At 40.4% G+C, this 16,480-nt stretch overlaps 1 protein-coding gene across 2 annotated transcripts in view; it reads right to left on the reverse strand.

The window, feature by feature from the left end:
* The window catches only part of GRIA4 (glutamate ionotropic receptor AMPA type subunit 4), a 376,802-nt gene that overhangs the window by 88,511 nt on the left and 271,811 nt on the right, over positions 1-16,480 (reverse strand). For both annotated transcript variants that reach the window (XM_080817704.1, XM_080817705.1), the window contains exon 6: positions 6,393-6,446. In XM_080817704.1, the coding sequence (XP_080673830.1) occupies positions 6,393-6,446 (54 nt within the window). The remainder of the gene's footprint in view (positions 1-6,392; positions 6,447-16,480) is intronic.

Consider the following 16,480-nt stretch of genomic DNA (forward strand, 5'->3'; position numbering starts at 1 on the left):
CCTCAGGGATCCCAATAATTATGACATTGGAATGTTTCATGGTGTCATTTACTTCCCTAATTCTGTTTATGTCTTCTAAGCTGTTTGTTCCAGGCCTCCACCTGATCCTTTTTCTTTATCAGTTTGTCATCTAGATCACTAATTCTATATTCTGCCTTGGTTACCCTAGCTGTTAGAGTATTTAGATTAGATTGGATCTCATTGGTAGCATTTTTAACTTCTTCCCGGGCAGCTTTCACTTCTGCCCTAATTGATTCCATGCTGTCACTAATGGTTTTCTCCAACCTAGCCATTGCCTGGATAATTGTTACTCTGAATTCCCTTTCCAACATAATGTTTATGTCCGTACCCAACAGCTCTGATGGAGAGGGCACAGTCTCTGAATTTTTCCTCTGTTGGGTGTTCCTCCTCCTAGTCATTTTGGTGAGAGGTGGTTGAGGGGATGTGTAGCTGAATATATCAACCACGATCCAGGCAAGGTGCACCCTGGAATGCTTCTGAGCAATCAGAAGTCACCACCAAAAAGAAAGAAAAAAGAAAAAAAGGGAGAGAGCAAGAGACAGGAAGCAAAAAAGAAAAAAGAAAAAAAGAAGACCCAGCCAGAACAGGCCCCAAAGATAAGATTTATAAGGTATACAAACAAAAACGGACAAACAAAAAGACTGACAAAAGTAAATGGCAAGGAAAAAAAAAAAAAACAAAAAACAGTCAAAATGACCCCAAGGATAAGATTTATATAATACCAGAACAAAAACAAATATACAGAAACACTGACAGAAGACAAAGATGGGAGGGTGGTTATAAATCCTCCATGTGGAAGGTTCCATGTGGAATGAGGAAGGTTATTTCAGTCCTTCCTGGGTGTATCTTGGTATCTTTGTTAAAGAACTCAACTTTCCAGAGATAAAGGGAGATTAAAATTGGTTTATATATAGGGGTAGTATTGATTAGGGGAAGAGGATTACCTTGAAGCTTATATCTATATGTATATTGAAAATAAAAAGAAAAGAAAAAGAAAAACAGGTATATGTATGCAAAAAGTTCAAGTTAAAGGGTTATTATGGAACATGTATTAAACCTCTAGTTGTAATGGTAAGTAGGTTAAAAAAATTAAAACGAACAAGAATAGTGAGAACAAATTAAAAATTAAAGTTGTATCTATGAAATATACAGGTTTTAAGGCAACACCAGGAGCTTAATATATTGTTTTCCCCTGATATTGAAGTTTTACAGCTTTATGGGGACCCTGTGGTGGTTGTCCTCTCGTTCTTTTTGGCTGGCTTTCAGGGGGAGGGGCCTGCCTCATTGTTTTTCAGTCTTGCTTGGGTTGAGTCCTCCTGCCCCCAATCAAGGGGCTGGGCTCTAGAAACTGGTTTTTTAAATTTTTTTTTTTAAATTTTTTTTAAAGATTTTATTTTTTATTTAATTGACAGAGAGAGAGAGATCACAAGGAGGCAGAGAGGCAGGCAGAGAGAGAGGGGAGGAAGCAGGCTCCCTGCCGAGCAGAGAGCCCGACACCGGGCTCGATCCCAGGACTCTGGGATCATGACCTGAGCCGAAGACAGAGGCTTTAACCCACTGAGCCACCCAGGCGCCCCTAGAAACTGGTTTTTCAGGCTTTTGTTCTCTTGAAGTTTTTTTCCTTTTGGGGGCTTTCTGCAGCTTTTCGGAGGTTCAGTGGAAAGCCAACTGCACCCAGACCTCCGTCTGAGAGAAGCCTCAGTCTGCTCCCCTCTGGGTGGTCCAGAACACACAGACTCCCCCTCTGCCAACTCCGCTGAGCCATGCAAACTCCCATTGGCAGAGCACATCCCCAGCCACCGTCCTGGGGTTGCCCAAAGCGCCTGCTTGTCTCTGCTACTAAAACCGTGAGCGATATTGGTCCAGGGAGCCTGCTTCTGGTGGCTGCCTTTGTTGGGACTGTAGTCTGGGATCCAGACCTCAGGTTGCCACCGCGGGATGGTGACTTGGCCAGTCCTAGAGACTGATGGCTAGCGCCCGCACAGAGTTTTCTCAGGTCCTGGCAGGGAGTGCGTCAGACCCTGCTCGTGCAGTGTGCAAAAGTTCTAGGGAGCGCAGGCTGGCGCCGTCACCAGACTCCCTCATGCGCGGCTTGGGAGTGTGCCCAGCCGGGCCATGGTGCAAGCCACGCAACCCCGGCTCTGCCGCACTCTCTCTGGCAGGGGTGGTCGCCGGCGGTGGCAATCCTGGGACTGTGGGCTTAGGTCTGTGCCCCTGACCGCCCGATTCCACCAGCTGCCCCTTAAGATCTTTTGTTCTTTTTGAGTGCTTTTAACCAGACTCCAAGTTACTGCTGGTCCCAACCACAGGGCACTTTCGTACTGGGGTATTACTTTGCAATGGGTCGCTTCTGGTGGCTCCCTCCCCCTTGTGTTTATCCTTCGATATCAGTCCGATCGCTCCCAGTACACTTTAGCTCTCCACTGGTGTCTTCTGCCCCCGCAGAGATCCAGAAGTGTATAATCCTACATCTCAGGCTGATTTCATGGGTGTTCAGAGAGTTCTGGTAGATAATTAGCTCACTTTAGGGGACCGGTTTAAACAGGGTCTCCTACTTCTCCACCATCTTGCCCCTCCTCTCCTGGTAGGAACAGATTTACGACTGACATTTTGTGAATTGATTTCTAGCTGATTTGTAGTTCCTTTACTCCTTTTTCTCTCTCTTGCTCTCTTCTTTTGTGGTTTGATTTTCTGAGGTGGTATGTTTTGATTCCTTTCTCTTCATGTTTTGTGTTTCTTCTGTAAGTTTTTGCTTTGTGGTTATCATGAGGCTTTAATAAAACATCTTAAGAGTCATAACAGTCTATTTTAAGTTGGTAACAACTAAACTGAATTCATTCAAAAGCTCTGTAATTCTACACATTTCTTCCCCATTTTTTTTTTTTTTTTTGCTGGCAACAATTTACATCTTTTACATTGTGTATATATTAAGAAATTATTGTAGTTATAATTATTTCTAATATTTTAGTTTTTTAACCTTTATATTAGAGTTAGAAGTGATTTACGTGCCACTATGACAATATTGGAGTTTTCTGAATTTTTCTATATACTTAACTGTTAGCAGTGGATTTTACACTTTCATATATTCTTATCTTACTAATTTATGTCCTTTAATTCCAGCTTGAAACATTAACACTTCTTGTAAAAGCACTCATGATCAACTCTTTAGTCTCTTCTTGTCTGCAATAGTCTCTATTTCTCCTTCAGTTCTCAAGGAAAACTTTGCCAGGTAGAGTATTCTCAGTTAGCTGTTTTTTTCCTCTCAGTACTTTGAATATATTATCCCACTCCCTTCTTGCTTATAAAGCTTCTGTGGATAGTCTTGTGGTAGTTCCCTTGTAAATAACAAGTTATTTTCCTCTTGCTGCTTTAAGATGCTTTAATTTTGTAGTTAGTTACTATATTCTTCAGCTCCATGATTTCTGTTAGAAAATAAATTAAAAAAAAAAAAAAAAAACCTACCGAACTCTTGTTGAAATGCTTACTTTGTTAATGCCTTGCTCTCCTGACCTTGACAAACATCTTTATGACTGTTATTTTGAGCTCTACTGTGTAAATCACTTATCTCCACTTCATTAAGATTTGTTTCTAGAGATTTATTTTGTTCTTTTGTTTGGAACGTATCCCCCCCCCCCGTTTTTTTTCATTTTTCTTATTCCCTCTGGGGGTTCTGCACAGTAGATAATACAGACAGCTCTGCCAGTCTTGACCACTGGTGTCGTATAGAAGATGAGCCTCATCAAATCAGCACAGGCTAAACTGCTGGTTGTCTTTTAAATCTATGTGATGACTCAAACAGACTTCTTTTTTATTTTTTTAGTGGTTCCTAGTAGTTGAGGGACCTGACAGTGTCCCAAAAGGATCACAGTCAGCACCTAGACGTAGGCTGACTGTAAGCCTGACTCTCAGGAAGCAGTCTGTGAACTACATAGTCAAACCCGCTTCAGGGAAAGACTTGCCAGTCTTTCCATGGAGCCCTGGGGGATACCTGGGTGAGCACCCTCACGCATCCGTGCTAAGAACCACCTCACTGCTAGCTACAGGCCTGTGGGATCTGTGAATGCAAGCTCCATCGGCGATCAGATGCAGTCACCCCTGAGTGGCAACAGTAAAGGGTAGGGCACCAGGCATGTGTTCACTCTTCTTCTAGAGAGGGGCTGATGACCTGGTTTTACAGTGGGAGTGAGCCAAGGGAGAAGGTGACAGAAATGCCCACTAGTTCCTCTGCGCTCCATGGGGAATCATAGCCATCTTCTTAATGCATGCAGCCAGGCTCTTGCATATGGACTCTCCACAGCAGACTGGAAAGTAGGTAGTCAATTTCCTTTCAGGGAAAGACTAGAGATGGGCATTTTTGCCTGCTCTCTCTGTGCTAACAAGGCCTGTGGGGATAGTTAACAGTGAATGCTCATGAGCCCATTAAGAATGGTTTCTGTAGTCCTGTGGGTCTTATGGGTGTATAACCAATCAGCTTTCAGAAGTAGGTGTTTTGGGGGTCTGTCTTTTGAGTGACAGGGTGCTGAACGTATGGCCCACATCCTCTGCTGCTCATGGAGAAGCTGGGAGTTGGGGATGCCCTCTTAATGGTATGGCACTGTGCGGAGTATAGTTTTTATGGAAAGAGTATGTCTAAGCCTTTCCTACCCATTTCAATGTGGGTTATTTTCTTAGTTGCCTGATGTGTAGGAGTCACTGAACTAGTTTCTCAATTTCTCTCAGAGGGACTACTTTGTGTGTGTATCTGGGCAAGGAGGGAATTTCAGGGATTTCCTATCTTACCATCTAGGTTCCTCCAATTGAATGGTCCTGCCGAATTGGTGAAGTAGCAGTTTCTCATTAATTGTAGATTGTAACTGGGAGTTATAAATGGAATTTTTCTCTTAACATCACTCTCAGAATGTCAGTTGCTAGTGTACAGAAACGCAGAATTTTTTTTATACTGACCTTAGATCCTGAAACCCTGCTGAATCTACTTATTAGTTCTATTGGATTTTTAAAATGAGATTCCTTAAGAATATAATCAAGATTACTTATTTATTAGATTCCTTATTTTTATTAGATTCCCTAGGATTGTCTATTCACAAAATACTTTTTCTTTCAATCCGAATGCCTTTTATTTCTTTTTCTTGCTAGAAGCTTCAGTACAATGTTCAACATAAAGGATGAGGGGGTATCCTTCTCTGTTCCTGATCTTAGGAGGAAATCATTCAGTCTTTCAACATTAACTATACTAATATAATCTTTCTTCTGATAATGGATTTACTTCCTATTCGGAGCCCTATGCAATAGTTCCCAAGAAGAAGCTATTGATTGGCCCAATGAAACAAAATTCATTCTGGTTTTGGAAATCACAGTTATTTACAGATAAATGAGTAAGTCGAGAAAGCATAATTAACACAATATATTATAACACAGGTATGCACAAGTTACTGATGGTAACTTATGGTAACCTTTTACTGTAAGAATTTGACAGTCTATTGTTGAATTTTAATATCTCAATTCCACAGTGTGACCCATCCACTAAAAATTCCAATCTCAGAGGGTGATGGTCCACTTACTATAGGAGAGGAACGGATAAATCTAAATCTTTTTTGCAGCTTTTGGTTCTCTCCCTGTCTTAAGCAAAAGATCCTCACCAAAGAAATATGTGGTAGGAAAAGAGAAAAAGGAGAGAACATTCTTAACTTCTCTAAAATAAACCACATCTGAGATCAAGCCCTTGGGGCTGATGGCCTCCTAATGAAGCAAGGAGAATGGTGTTCTGCATAGCTCACATTCCCTCTACACTGCACAGTTTACAAGAAATACTTGGTGAGCCTTGGCAAGAAATCTAAAAGGAGTTGTTTTAGGTCTTTCAGGATTTTATACTAATGTATGTATTTTGCTTAATAACCATCTATATACATGAAAAGCTGACATAATTTAAAAAATATGGATTACTTGCAATCAAAAGACTTCCTTAATAGCCATTTCAATCCTGCTTTTCTTAAAATCAGAGACATGGGTCATCAGTTCCATCATCCTTGTGATACCCCAAGAATTGGCAATCTTGATCCATACATTGGTACATTTATCATTTATAGAGGAAAGACCATTATTTAATTTGCCAGGTGATATCGTAGTAAAGCAAATGTCATAGTTACTTTAAAGGTCCCTTTGGCAGATGTCAAGGTAGCCCGCATCAACATACACTGAAATGCACATTAGAAATACAATGACCACTGTACCAAAAATATTATCCTAGGGGTTATAAAAAGCTTAGTAAGTACTGTGATTTATTCATTTACTGAAATGTTATTTTAAGGCACAGTTAAAATAATCTGGAATGCTTGAGCAATTCTTCTGAGTAACAGAAAATAGAGAGCTCTTACCAAGTTTGCAATGATGTAATGGTAGCCTTTTACATGCTTCCCAACGCTCACAATCTGTGAAAATGGAAGGAAACAAGAGAAAACCAATTTAACTTTACAGAAGAATATATTTAAAAATAGAATCGTAGCTAGTTTAGTCTAATTCCATGTGGAAACCTGATGAAAAAAATGTTACACTTTTCCTTGTAATTAGAAGAAATTCCTAAGCCACCTTAAAAATTAAGTGATTAAAGTTAAAAAAAAAAAAAACACATTCTAATTTCAATCACGCTGTATAAATGATCCTTCAATCAGTAAACCTCATTCAAAAAACCACACTGTAATTCCCTCGAAGAGGAGGAGATGGTTATGAAACAAACTACAGTTCATATATGTATTCTAAAAAAGAACATATACTAACATAAGAAACAAAATTATTTCGGTCCAAAGAAGGTAGACATCCTTAATTTGTTGGTAATTTATAGAAATGTATGATACGCTGTTAGGCGTCTTCCACTGTTAAGAATGATTTTCTATGAGTAGTTTGGACTTTTGTCCTGAGCAGCAAGCAAGGTTTCTGTAAGGCAAAGTACCTATGTTTAGATGCTTCTGAAACTAGAGTACTTAGTTAATTCCCACCTGCATATGAATAGAGCAGTATTTTATTATAATCAAAAAAATAAAGATAAAACATCATCGAGACTTTTTCTGTTAGATTCATTAATTTTTTTAAAAATATTTTATTTATTTATTTGATGGACACAGATCACAAGTAGGCAGAAAGGCAGGCAGAGAGAGAAGAGGAAGCAGGCTCCCTGCTGAGCGGAGAGCCCGATGTGGGGCTCGATCCCAGGACCGTGGGATCATGATCTGAGCCGAAGGCAGAGGCTTTAAGCCACTGAGCCACCCAGGCGCCCCGATTCATTAATTTTTTTCTAAGAACATTTTTAGGAATGTTTCAGGAATTAGAAATTCAGAAATTTCTATCACAGAAATAAAATTGCATTAGAAGTTAAAACTCTTATTTTCTATAAAATCAACAATTTCTTCAATGAGAGAAAACCTAATGACAGATACCAGTGAGCAGTGTGGTAACTTCATTGGTTCCTCAAAGGGGACAACACAATGTATGAGTCTCGTGTATTTCAATCACCAAAGAAAAAAATTAAAACTGTTTTCAGCATTTTAATATCCTCTAAAAAGAATTCTTTGTAAATAGGTGACTTGTGTATAAAATAAAGGAAAACCCTTTTAAAATCCAGAAAATAAAAAATGTGCTCAAAAATAGAGCTTTGCACACAAGGCCACTGGTGAAACGAGTGTCTGCTCATCTCATCATTGCTTTCTGGTCACAGCTAAGACCTTCCCTTATCCTGATGGCTCTGCGGTTTCACTACAATGGAGTTTGGATTTTTACCTTAGTATTTTTTATATTGTTTGGAATTAGTTGTGTTTCCTGAGTATGAAGATTTCCCTTCAACAATTCTGGGAAATTCTCCACCCACATCCCTGAAAACATCCCATTTCGAAGATATGTGTGTTCGCCTCTAACGGGTACTGCAACGTTGCTGTCACCGATTCCCACCTCACCATGTGTGGTACAAATTAAATTCAATTTACAATCCGCCTACAGAAGGTTGTGATGACCACTTCTCATAGGATGTATCTGCCCCGCCACACGGAGCCCGGCCCTGGCGGAACACACTCAGCTGAGCCCTCGTCTAGGTAGCAGGTGGTTTTCTAGTCCTCTTCGTGACTGCGGTGTCACCCTTCAAGAGTGTGGCTTTCAATCGGATCTGAGGTTGAACTTATTGCCTTGGCTGCGCCCAAAGTTCCTGTTCTTGGGTGACCATTAGCCCCCGAGACAGGCTGTCCAATTTGGCAGCTTATATGGGTGCAGTCACCCCCAGATCCTTCTTGGCTCCTGAAAGGCTCTTTACTCTCCAGGAAGCTTTCCTTTGCATGTTTCATGTTTTACACAGCATGTCTCCAGCTCTCCTCTTGCCTGATTCATCTAGTCCACAGTTAATCTAAAACTGAACAGCCCTCAACAATCTCACCATACAGACGAGGACAAGCCATGTGTAGATGGGATTGCAAAGAAAGTCCCGGAAAGAAACGGTGTAATTAGTCATCATACCGGGTAACCCAAACCTGATTGATTTAGCCCAGGCTGAGGAGGCCAGAGCCCTGGAATTCTCTGGGAATCTCAGGTGGAGCTTGTGCAAAAGATAATTATTAAGGAACGCTTGATGGCTGGTACTCAGGACACACTGTCGCAAGTGGCCAGAGCTCCCTCTATGGGACCTCAGCAGGGACTGCCGCCCTCGGACAGTTCGTTGCTTCTCTCTTGAGCATTCACTGCAACCTTCTCCAGCGTGACGGGGTCAGCCCCCTCACTCTCCCCAAGCCCCCACACTCAGCCCGCCTTTTCTCTCTCAAGGCTCTCAGTGTGATTTCTCCATGGCTGCAGTCCATACCCCCTCCCTTCTTCTAAAAACATTGTGAAGAGCTAACTCTTGTAAATGTTAAAAAGATGTGGGACCAGTAGAAATTCTCTCCTCGGTGCCTCCACAAGGAAACGACCGTCCGTTCTTGACTGCCTATAAGTTCAACCTTATGTAAGAAGTTTTCAAGGGATGAAGACTTATAAAACAAGCAGAAGTGACAAAAGTCCTGGCAGAAAAGGCCTTGCTGAGCTTGGTGTGCACTGGCATGATGGGAACCGGGGGCCTCGGGGAGCAATGAGCAGACGATTTATTCCCCTGGCTGGGGAGGCCAGAGAGAACACCATTTTTGCTGAGCCAGATCCTTGCTGGGGAAAAACAAAGGTGCTGCAGAAACTGCTGTGAGGCTCTCACAGCCTCTGACCATGGTGGGCCAGGGGTTAAGGCCAGGTCTTGGCCCTCTGCCAAGCATATGACACTAGATGGAAGTTTCTTTGTGAACAACATCAACAAAAATCCAGTGGATACTCCAATACTCTATAGGAAAGTGTCCTGCACCCACAGTGCTGTTTGGTTAAGCTAAATAATTTTTTTTTTTTTTTTTATGGTTGTGTGAAACAGTGTCGCGGGTATGGTTTGACTTGGCCATCATCATCTCAACCCAAGTGCAGACTGTCTCATGTGTAAAAACAAAACAAAACAGAAAACAACCCCACCCCAAACAAACAAACAACCCAACCAAACAAGAAACTCAAAAACAACAAATCTGAGTGACTTGACTTTGGAAGCGGGCCAAACCTGTGTCTCTATTTCTGATGTTATTTTTTATAAAGAGGGAAAATATACAGTGAGGTGAAAGATACAAGGATGTATTACAGCATGGATATGTCTGCAGCACCACTGACTGTCAGAGACAGGGCTGGCTGCCCCCCAAGGCCTTTCTCTGATCGGTTCAGCACATGCAGCTGTAACAGACGGCATCCAGAGTCCCATGACCTTAGGGTCTCCTCTGGTCCCCAAAGCCCACTTTGCTCATGGTGGGGAGGGGCGGGAGGCCAGGTCAGAAGTGCCAGTGAATGGATGCCCTCCACCCCCAGCAGCCCTCCCACAGTGATGGACAAGTGGGTTTGGGCCAGTTGTTAAGGGGGAAACATGCCTACGATGAGGCCTTGGTTGCAATAATTAATTATGGCCTTTCATAAGACAGAAAAATGTTGGAGTAGAGACTCTGCATCTCTATTCTTTTCATCTTCAAAAAAAAAAAAAAAACAGAGGACGCAAATGGACAAAGAATGATGATTAAGTGTCCATTCAGAGTTCTAAAGAATGGGTTAGGAAGGATATACAAGTTCCACAGATCATACACTTTCCAAGGAGCCCATTTTTCCAAGAATAAAATGCTTTAGAAAAGGGACTAATTGATTCCTTTGATTATTTTTCTTGTTTGTTTTTTAGGAAACAAACAGTTGCTTAGAAATATCTATGGTGTTGGTCAAATGATTCAATTCTAAAATCAGGCCTTGGGGTGCCTGGGTGGCTCAGTGGGTTGAAGCCTCTGCCTTCGGCTCGGGTCGTGATCTCAGGGTCCTGGGATCGAGCCCCATGTCAGGCTCTCTGCTCAGCGGGGAGCCTGCTTCTCCCTCTCTCTCTGCCTGCCTCTCTGCCTACTTGTGATCTCTGTCTGTCAAATAAATAAATAAAATCTCTAAAATCAGGCCTCCATGCACTAATAAGGTAAAGGCCAGATACAGCCACCGCACTGTTTTATTAACAAATTACAGCCTAATCTCTATGACTGTGACTTCTAAATCTTTACTCTTCTATTAAAATTAAGGAAGAATGAATCCAAGAGACTTTCCCACCTTGGCTTCACCTTTAAATAAACTGAGCTGAATAAATGTGTCCTATGTATAAATTTAGGGTAAGGAGATTCAAGGCTTATAGACATAAGTAAGCTGGTGCTGCTGCTATAAGGGTGTTTAATTAATCTCTTAAGGCGATAAGCCTCACACAGAAATGACTGAAATGCAGAGTAAAGGGAATGCCATGGATTTTAAGAAGTGGTATCATTCAGCTGGGAGAACAAGGTAATTTGAAAGACAGAACAGATGTTAAATATTGATTGAGTGGATGAATACAGAAGTTAGCATATAAATGCCACAAACACAGCATATTAAGATCATTTTGAGGCTTGTAAATGATGAGAGTTTGACCTTTAACCCACAACCCAATTTTATGCCAATCCTTTACATACCGATGGTTTATAAAGCGTTCGGGGGTCTTTCCAGAGGAGGGGTGCTGTGTATTACCTCAAACTACTATTACGAAGCCATGATCATGTCATTGAACTGTCCTAAGCTAGAGGCCTACAACAGCACACCCAAATATGAATTATTTTGGTTTTCCTTTTACTTTGATTTTATAAGTCAGCTGGAAATTCCTCTCCTGCCTGTTACCACATTCCAGAGAATTCTGCGACAGGAGCACAGCAGGCCAGCGTTTGGTGGTGTTGGGGACACAAAGCCCAGTAAATGCTGGAGACATCCTGTCACTCTCCCCAGTCCTTTGCATCTACAGAAATCCCAAACCCCCAGATGTCCCTCATGTTGATTTTTCAGGATGCTTCGAAATATTTTATTATAGATAAAAACTCAAGCTTCAGCTTGTCTAGTTTGTTGAATTAGTTTACCTCAGTTTCACTAAAAGAAAAATATAAGGCAAAGGGCTTTTGCAAACGGACTGCTGAGTTACAGCCTCCTAAGAAAACAGCAGGACTTTTCCTTCTGGGGGTGTGATTCACAGAGAGAGAGAGGAAAATAAAGAACCCCAGAAGCAAAGGAATGAGAAGAGAGTGGTGTGAGAAGAGATTTGGTGTGAGAAGAGATTCAGGGAGAAGATGAAAGGACAGCACTCATCAGATGTTTTAAGTGAAAGGGGGTCCGCACACACATACACTTGGAGATGGTAGAAATTATAAAACTTTCTTATTAGGACAAATTCATTTTTGGGAAATGGGAGAGGAAGAGCACTGCCCATGAAAGGATGGCTGCCTCTCAAAAGCAGTGGTGTGATCTCTCCGTGAAGAGCCCAGCGGGACCGCTGACTTCCAGTAGAAGATGTATGAGAAGATGTACTAGAAGTAGAAGGGGTAGAGGCCTTCTCAGGCATCAAGTTCTTTGTCTGCACCACCAGTGATTGTCAGAGACATGACTGGCCACTCACTAAGGCCCTTTCCTGACCGGTTCAGCACATGCTGCTGTAATGCCTGGCACCTGGAGTTCCGTGACTGTAGGGTCTGCTCTGGTCCCGGAGCCCACTTTGCTCATGGTGGGGAGGGGCAGGAGGCCAGGTCAGAAGTGCCAGGGAGTGGATGCCTTCCTCCCACAGTGACTGACAGGAGCCGGTGCACAAATATTCCAACGCCCTTGCCAGAGAGAGGATTGTGACATGTGTGTTCTATTTACACTAATTTCAAATGACATTTACAATAATCTTCCAGTAATTTACATTAATTTCAAATGAGATTAAGCCTCCGTTACCCACGTGGTAATTTTCGGGATAAATGCACCTTTAATTGACTAAATTTCTCCACGCCCTTCCAGTGTGTTCTTTACCTCCCAAACTGACTGATTACACATAAATCTTTGTCTTGAGGCCTGCTTCTGCAGAAACCAAACTAAGACAGTCTACAAATAAAAAAAAAATGACGAATGTGGCAGGAAAATTAATAAGGGTACAAAACACTTTTGTTGGCTAACTGTGCCAAGCTTTTCATCCCTATAATGCAACACACATACATCATATTCTGAATCCCTAAACACTGTCTATAGTCAAAGACTCAAGTTGCATAAAACACCATGCTTTTATTTGGATATCTAAATTTGGCGGGAAAGGTTAAACCTCTTATATAGGGAAATAGGAATAAATCAGTATCTTTATTTAATACCTTCTTTTTATTCCCAACATATGATCTTCCCTTTCATACTGTCTTTATATATCTTAAGGACAACCATTCTTAGTACTGGTCTCTTTCTTCGACTATATTCCAAATGTTAAAAAAACAACAACAACAACAACCCCAAAACACCTTCAATTTCATCCCTTCAGAACAAAGACGGTAGATAACTTTGTATACACCTCTCTACACTGAAGGCCCTATAAGTGATGTGATTTGAATGCGGTTGTAAAACAATGACTGAAAACTAAGGGCTGAAATTCAGGTACTTATTTCTTGCTTCAGGACTCATCTGATCATGGTAACTGCCAAGAGCTACAGAAAAGCACAGTGGAGAGCATATCCTTCTCTCTCTGCCTATTATGGTGGTTCCAGAATTCTACGTCCACAGAGCTTGAATAATATTATGATTCTCATCATGCTAATGATGACCATCTCTTAGCAAAGATCCATTCTGATTTAATAGCATTTTAATTTAGTGATTGAAAATATTTGCAAAGAGGCTCTATGGAATTTGTAATTACGAATGTGAAATGCACATAATAGCTTGAAAGAACCAGTGAGTGCCCTGCTTTTCTTTAACTAAAGAGATATCTTCTAAGAAGCAATATAAAAAAATTCTAATGAGATATAGGTGGAGGGGGTAATCCTTTGCTTTTTCATAAACAAACACATTAAATAGGTACAGTCATTAAGTAATGAGCTGGGACTCCAGCCCAGATGTTTTGACTACAATTTATACGTGTGTGTGTGTGTGTGTGTGTGTGTGTGTGTGTGTTTTAATTATACACCGTTGCCTTCCCTAGGCAATAGCAATCAGAAAAAATGGTTTAATTTTGGCCAATTTTTATACATTTTTCTTAAGCAGAAAATGAATAACAGGTATTTATGACAGTGACTTTCTTTATTATATTAGATAGTTCATGAATGCCAAACGTGTTGATGAGAAAAGCCAGCTTTTTCATAATTAAGTAAAGCTCCTTTTCTTCAACTAATCTCCTGTTTGAACATATTGCTTATTTGAATAACATCATATATGCAAGGTTTTCCCAGTCCCATTCTGCAGCAGACTGTGACATGGCCACACAGATGGAGAGTGATCAGGTAAAATTTAACATATCCAAGTTTAGGTGTGCAAGTTCTCTATATATCCACAAGAAAGCCAATTAGCAGGAAAGCTTAAATAACTTGGATTCAGTTTTGTATAGTTTGTACTTTACCAGATGTGTATATAAAATGATAGTTGAGGTATACAGCCTACCTTTACTGTAAATCCAACTCAATCCAATAGATAATTCTACTCATAGGACAAGCTCAAAGCGACCAATTAAATGTTCACCTATGTACAGTACAGTTTTAAGTACATTCTATGGTGCTCTTTTTGAGAACAGGAATTCCGTAAGTGGTTAACTTTCTATTAATCAGAATATTTCATGTCCCTAATTGGACAGGTCATCAATGGATAAACATCTATTTATGGGTTTCAAAGAAAACTTGAGGGCCTGGTGGGGTTGGTGGTGATGGGAACAGAAGTTATCTTCAAAGGTCATGTATTGCCACACGTTTCCAAGGGACAGATAATTATGAGGGGGCATCTGAATTATATGTCAACTGTGTTTGAACATGGCTTGCATAAGTACCCTGTGAAGGCGTTGTTTATGGGATGGATGACCTCTAAGATCCACCCAACCGGAGAATCTCTGATGCTGTGACTTTGTAGTATAGGGAACTGTATGAGACCTTTCTGGGGGCTCCTGTTAACATTTTCCTACCACTATCCCCTTGATTTTATATTTCTTTTCCTTATCATATTTATTTGAAATATTATCATCAGAGCATTCCTTCCTCCCTCATTTTTCTTAATTCAAAACTTCCTTTATTTTCTTGGAATCATTTTATTTTCCCGTATTTTCTAGGCAAATAAAATGCAAAGAAGTGACTGCAGAGAGAGAGAGAGAGAGAGAGAGAGAGAGAGATTCTGTAGACACTCTTGCAGGGAACACCAGGTTAAATAAGGTTTGAGGTTCTTTGCTATAGGAATTTTTAGAGACTTTAATATGCTAATGTACACGGAAATCCCAGGAGCCAGATAGAGCATGCTGCTCTAGAGAACAGTTTTAAAAGGTTGTTTAAGGACATCTTTCCTATAGCTTTACTCTGTACTCACTACTTTCCTTAACTTTCACAACATTTCACACTTTAATTGCTTTAGTGGTGTTTTCTTACTTCTCTTCAGTGTCGATCATCTTTACCCACAATAATAAGTCAGTTCAACCATTTGAGGCATACTGAAGGTATGTTCTGTCCATAAGAATTGTGGCAGCACCTTGCTATTTAATAACGTCAGCTAGCAACTTTTTGGTCATGAGTTCTAAAATTTGCCTGTTCATAATTCTACTCAACAGATAAAACTGTGATTAAATATAGAAGACAGAAGACCCCAGAGTCACTCTCCTTACTTTTATTTCAGGAGAATGTTTTCTTGGCTAGTTAAGCTTACTTGTTTTATTTCCAAAAGCTCAGTGCTACAGGACCATGTTCCTATGAAGTGGATTCAGAGTGAGGACAAAGCAGAGCCCCTATCTTCATACATAAGTAAAATCTTTTCTGTGTAAACTCTTTACCTTTGTTCAATCGACTAACTCAGAAATTAAATGAAAAAACAAGCAAATGAAAGGTTATAACTAAGAGAAACAAAGCAGGAATAATATGCATGTTCCTAAAAAAGGAGATTCTCCTACTTGGTGTCGGTATGTTGTATGTGCCTAGCAAGCTCACTGTGCAGGTATTTTATTCCTACAAAGACTATTATCCATAACTAATAACACCACTAAATTCACCAAAGGAGATTTCCCCCTCCTTTTTTTTTTTTTTTTTTTTTAAACCTTAGGTCAGTTAAACTTCTCAAAATATTAACAGAAGTAATGGTGACTATGAATCTCTAAATTAAGTGCCTATTGTGATGCTTGCCAAGTAGATATTAATAAATACCTTTAAGAATTTCTCATGATCCCTACTTGGCATTACGTATTTATTTGTTTACTTTGTGTCTCCCTCATTAAAATATAGGCTCCATGGAGCAGGGACTTCAGGGATCTTGGAGACTGCCTGATCTCTGATAAGCCTTCAATAAATATGTTATGTAGATTTCTTTCTTTTTTTTTAATTTCCTTTTTTATTTTAATAAACATATATATTATGTAGATTTCAAATAAATGAAATGAAATACTGGTATACATGAGACATGAAAAATGAAGATTAAGAACCACTGCTCATGTGGCACACTACTAGTCAGTAATCTGTCCCCCTTCCAGCCCATTCTCTAAGTTGTCACAAGAATTATTGTTCTAAAAATATGAATTGATCAGATCATGTCTAAAAATACCCAATGGCAAAAAATAAATAAATAAATAAATAAAAAATAAAAATACCCAATGGCATCAAAATGTTATGAGGAATATAAAACTACTTAGGAGACCCTATGGGACCCTATGTAATCTGTCTTCAATTTGCCCCGAGCATCTTCTCATTTCCCCTGTAGCTAATGTTCCAAACATACGCATTTGCTTTCCCCAAACATGTGGCTCCAACCCAGGGCTCTGCTCTCCCACTGCCATCTGCCCTGAATGCCAGGTCCCAGCGTTTCTTTCTGGGTAATTCTGACTCATCTTTCAGCAATGCGCTTTATTACACCTTTCTGCATGGTG

This window comes from Martes martes (genome assembly GCF_963455335.1).
Source record: "Martes martes genome assembly, chromosome: 10".
Taxonomy (NCBI): Eukaryota; Metazoa; Chordata; class Mammalia; order Carnivora; family Mustelidae; genus Martes; species Martes martes.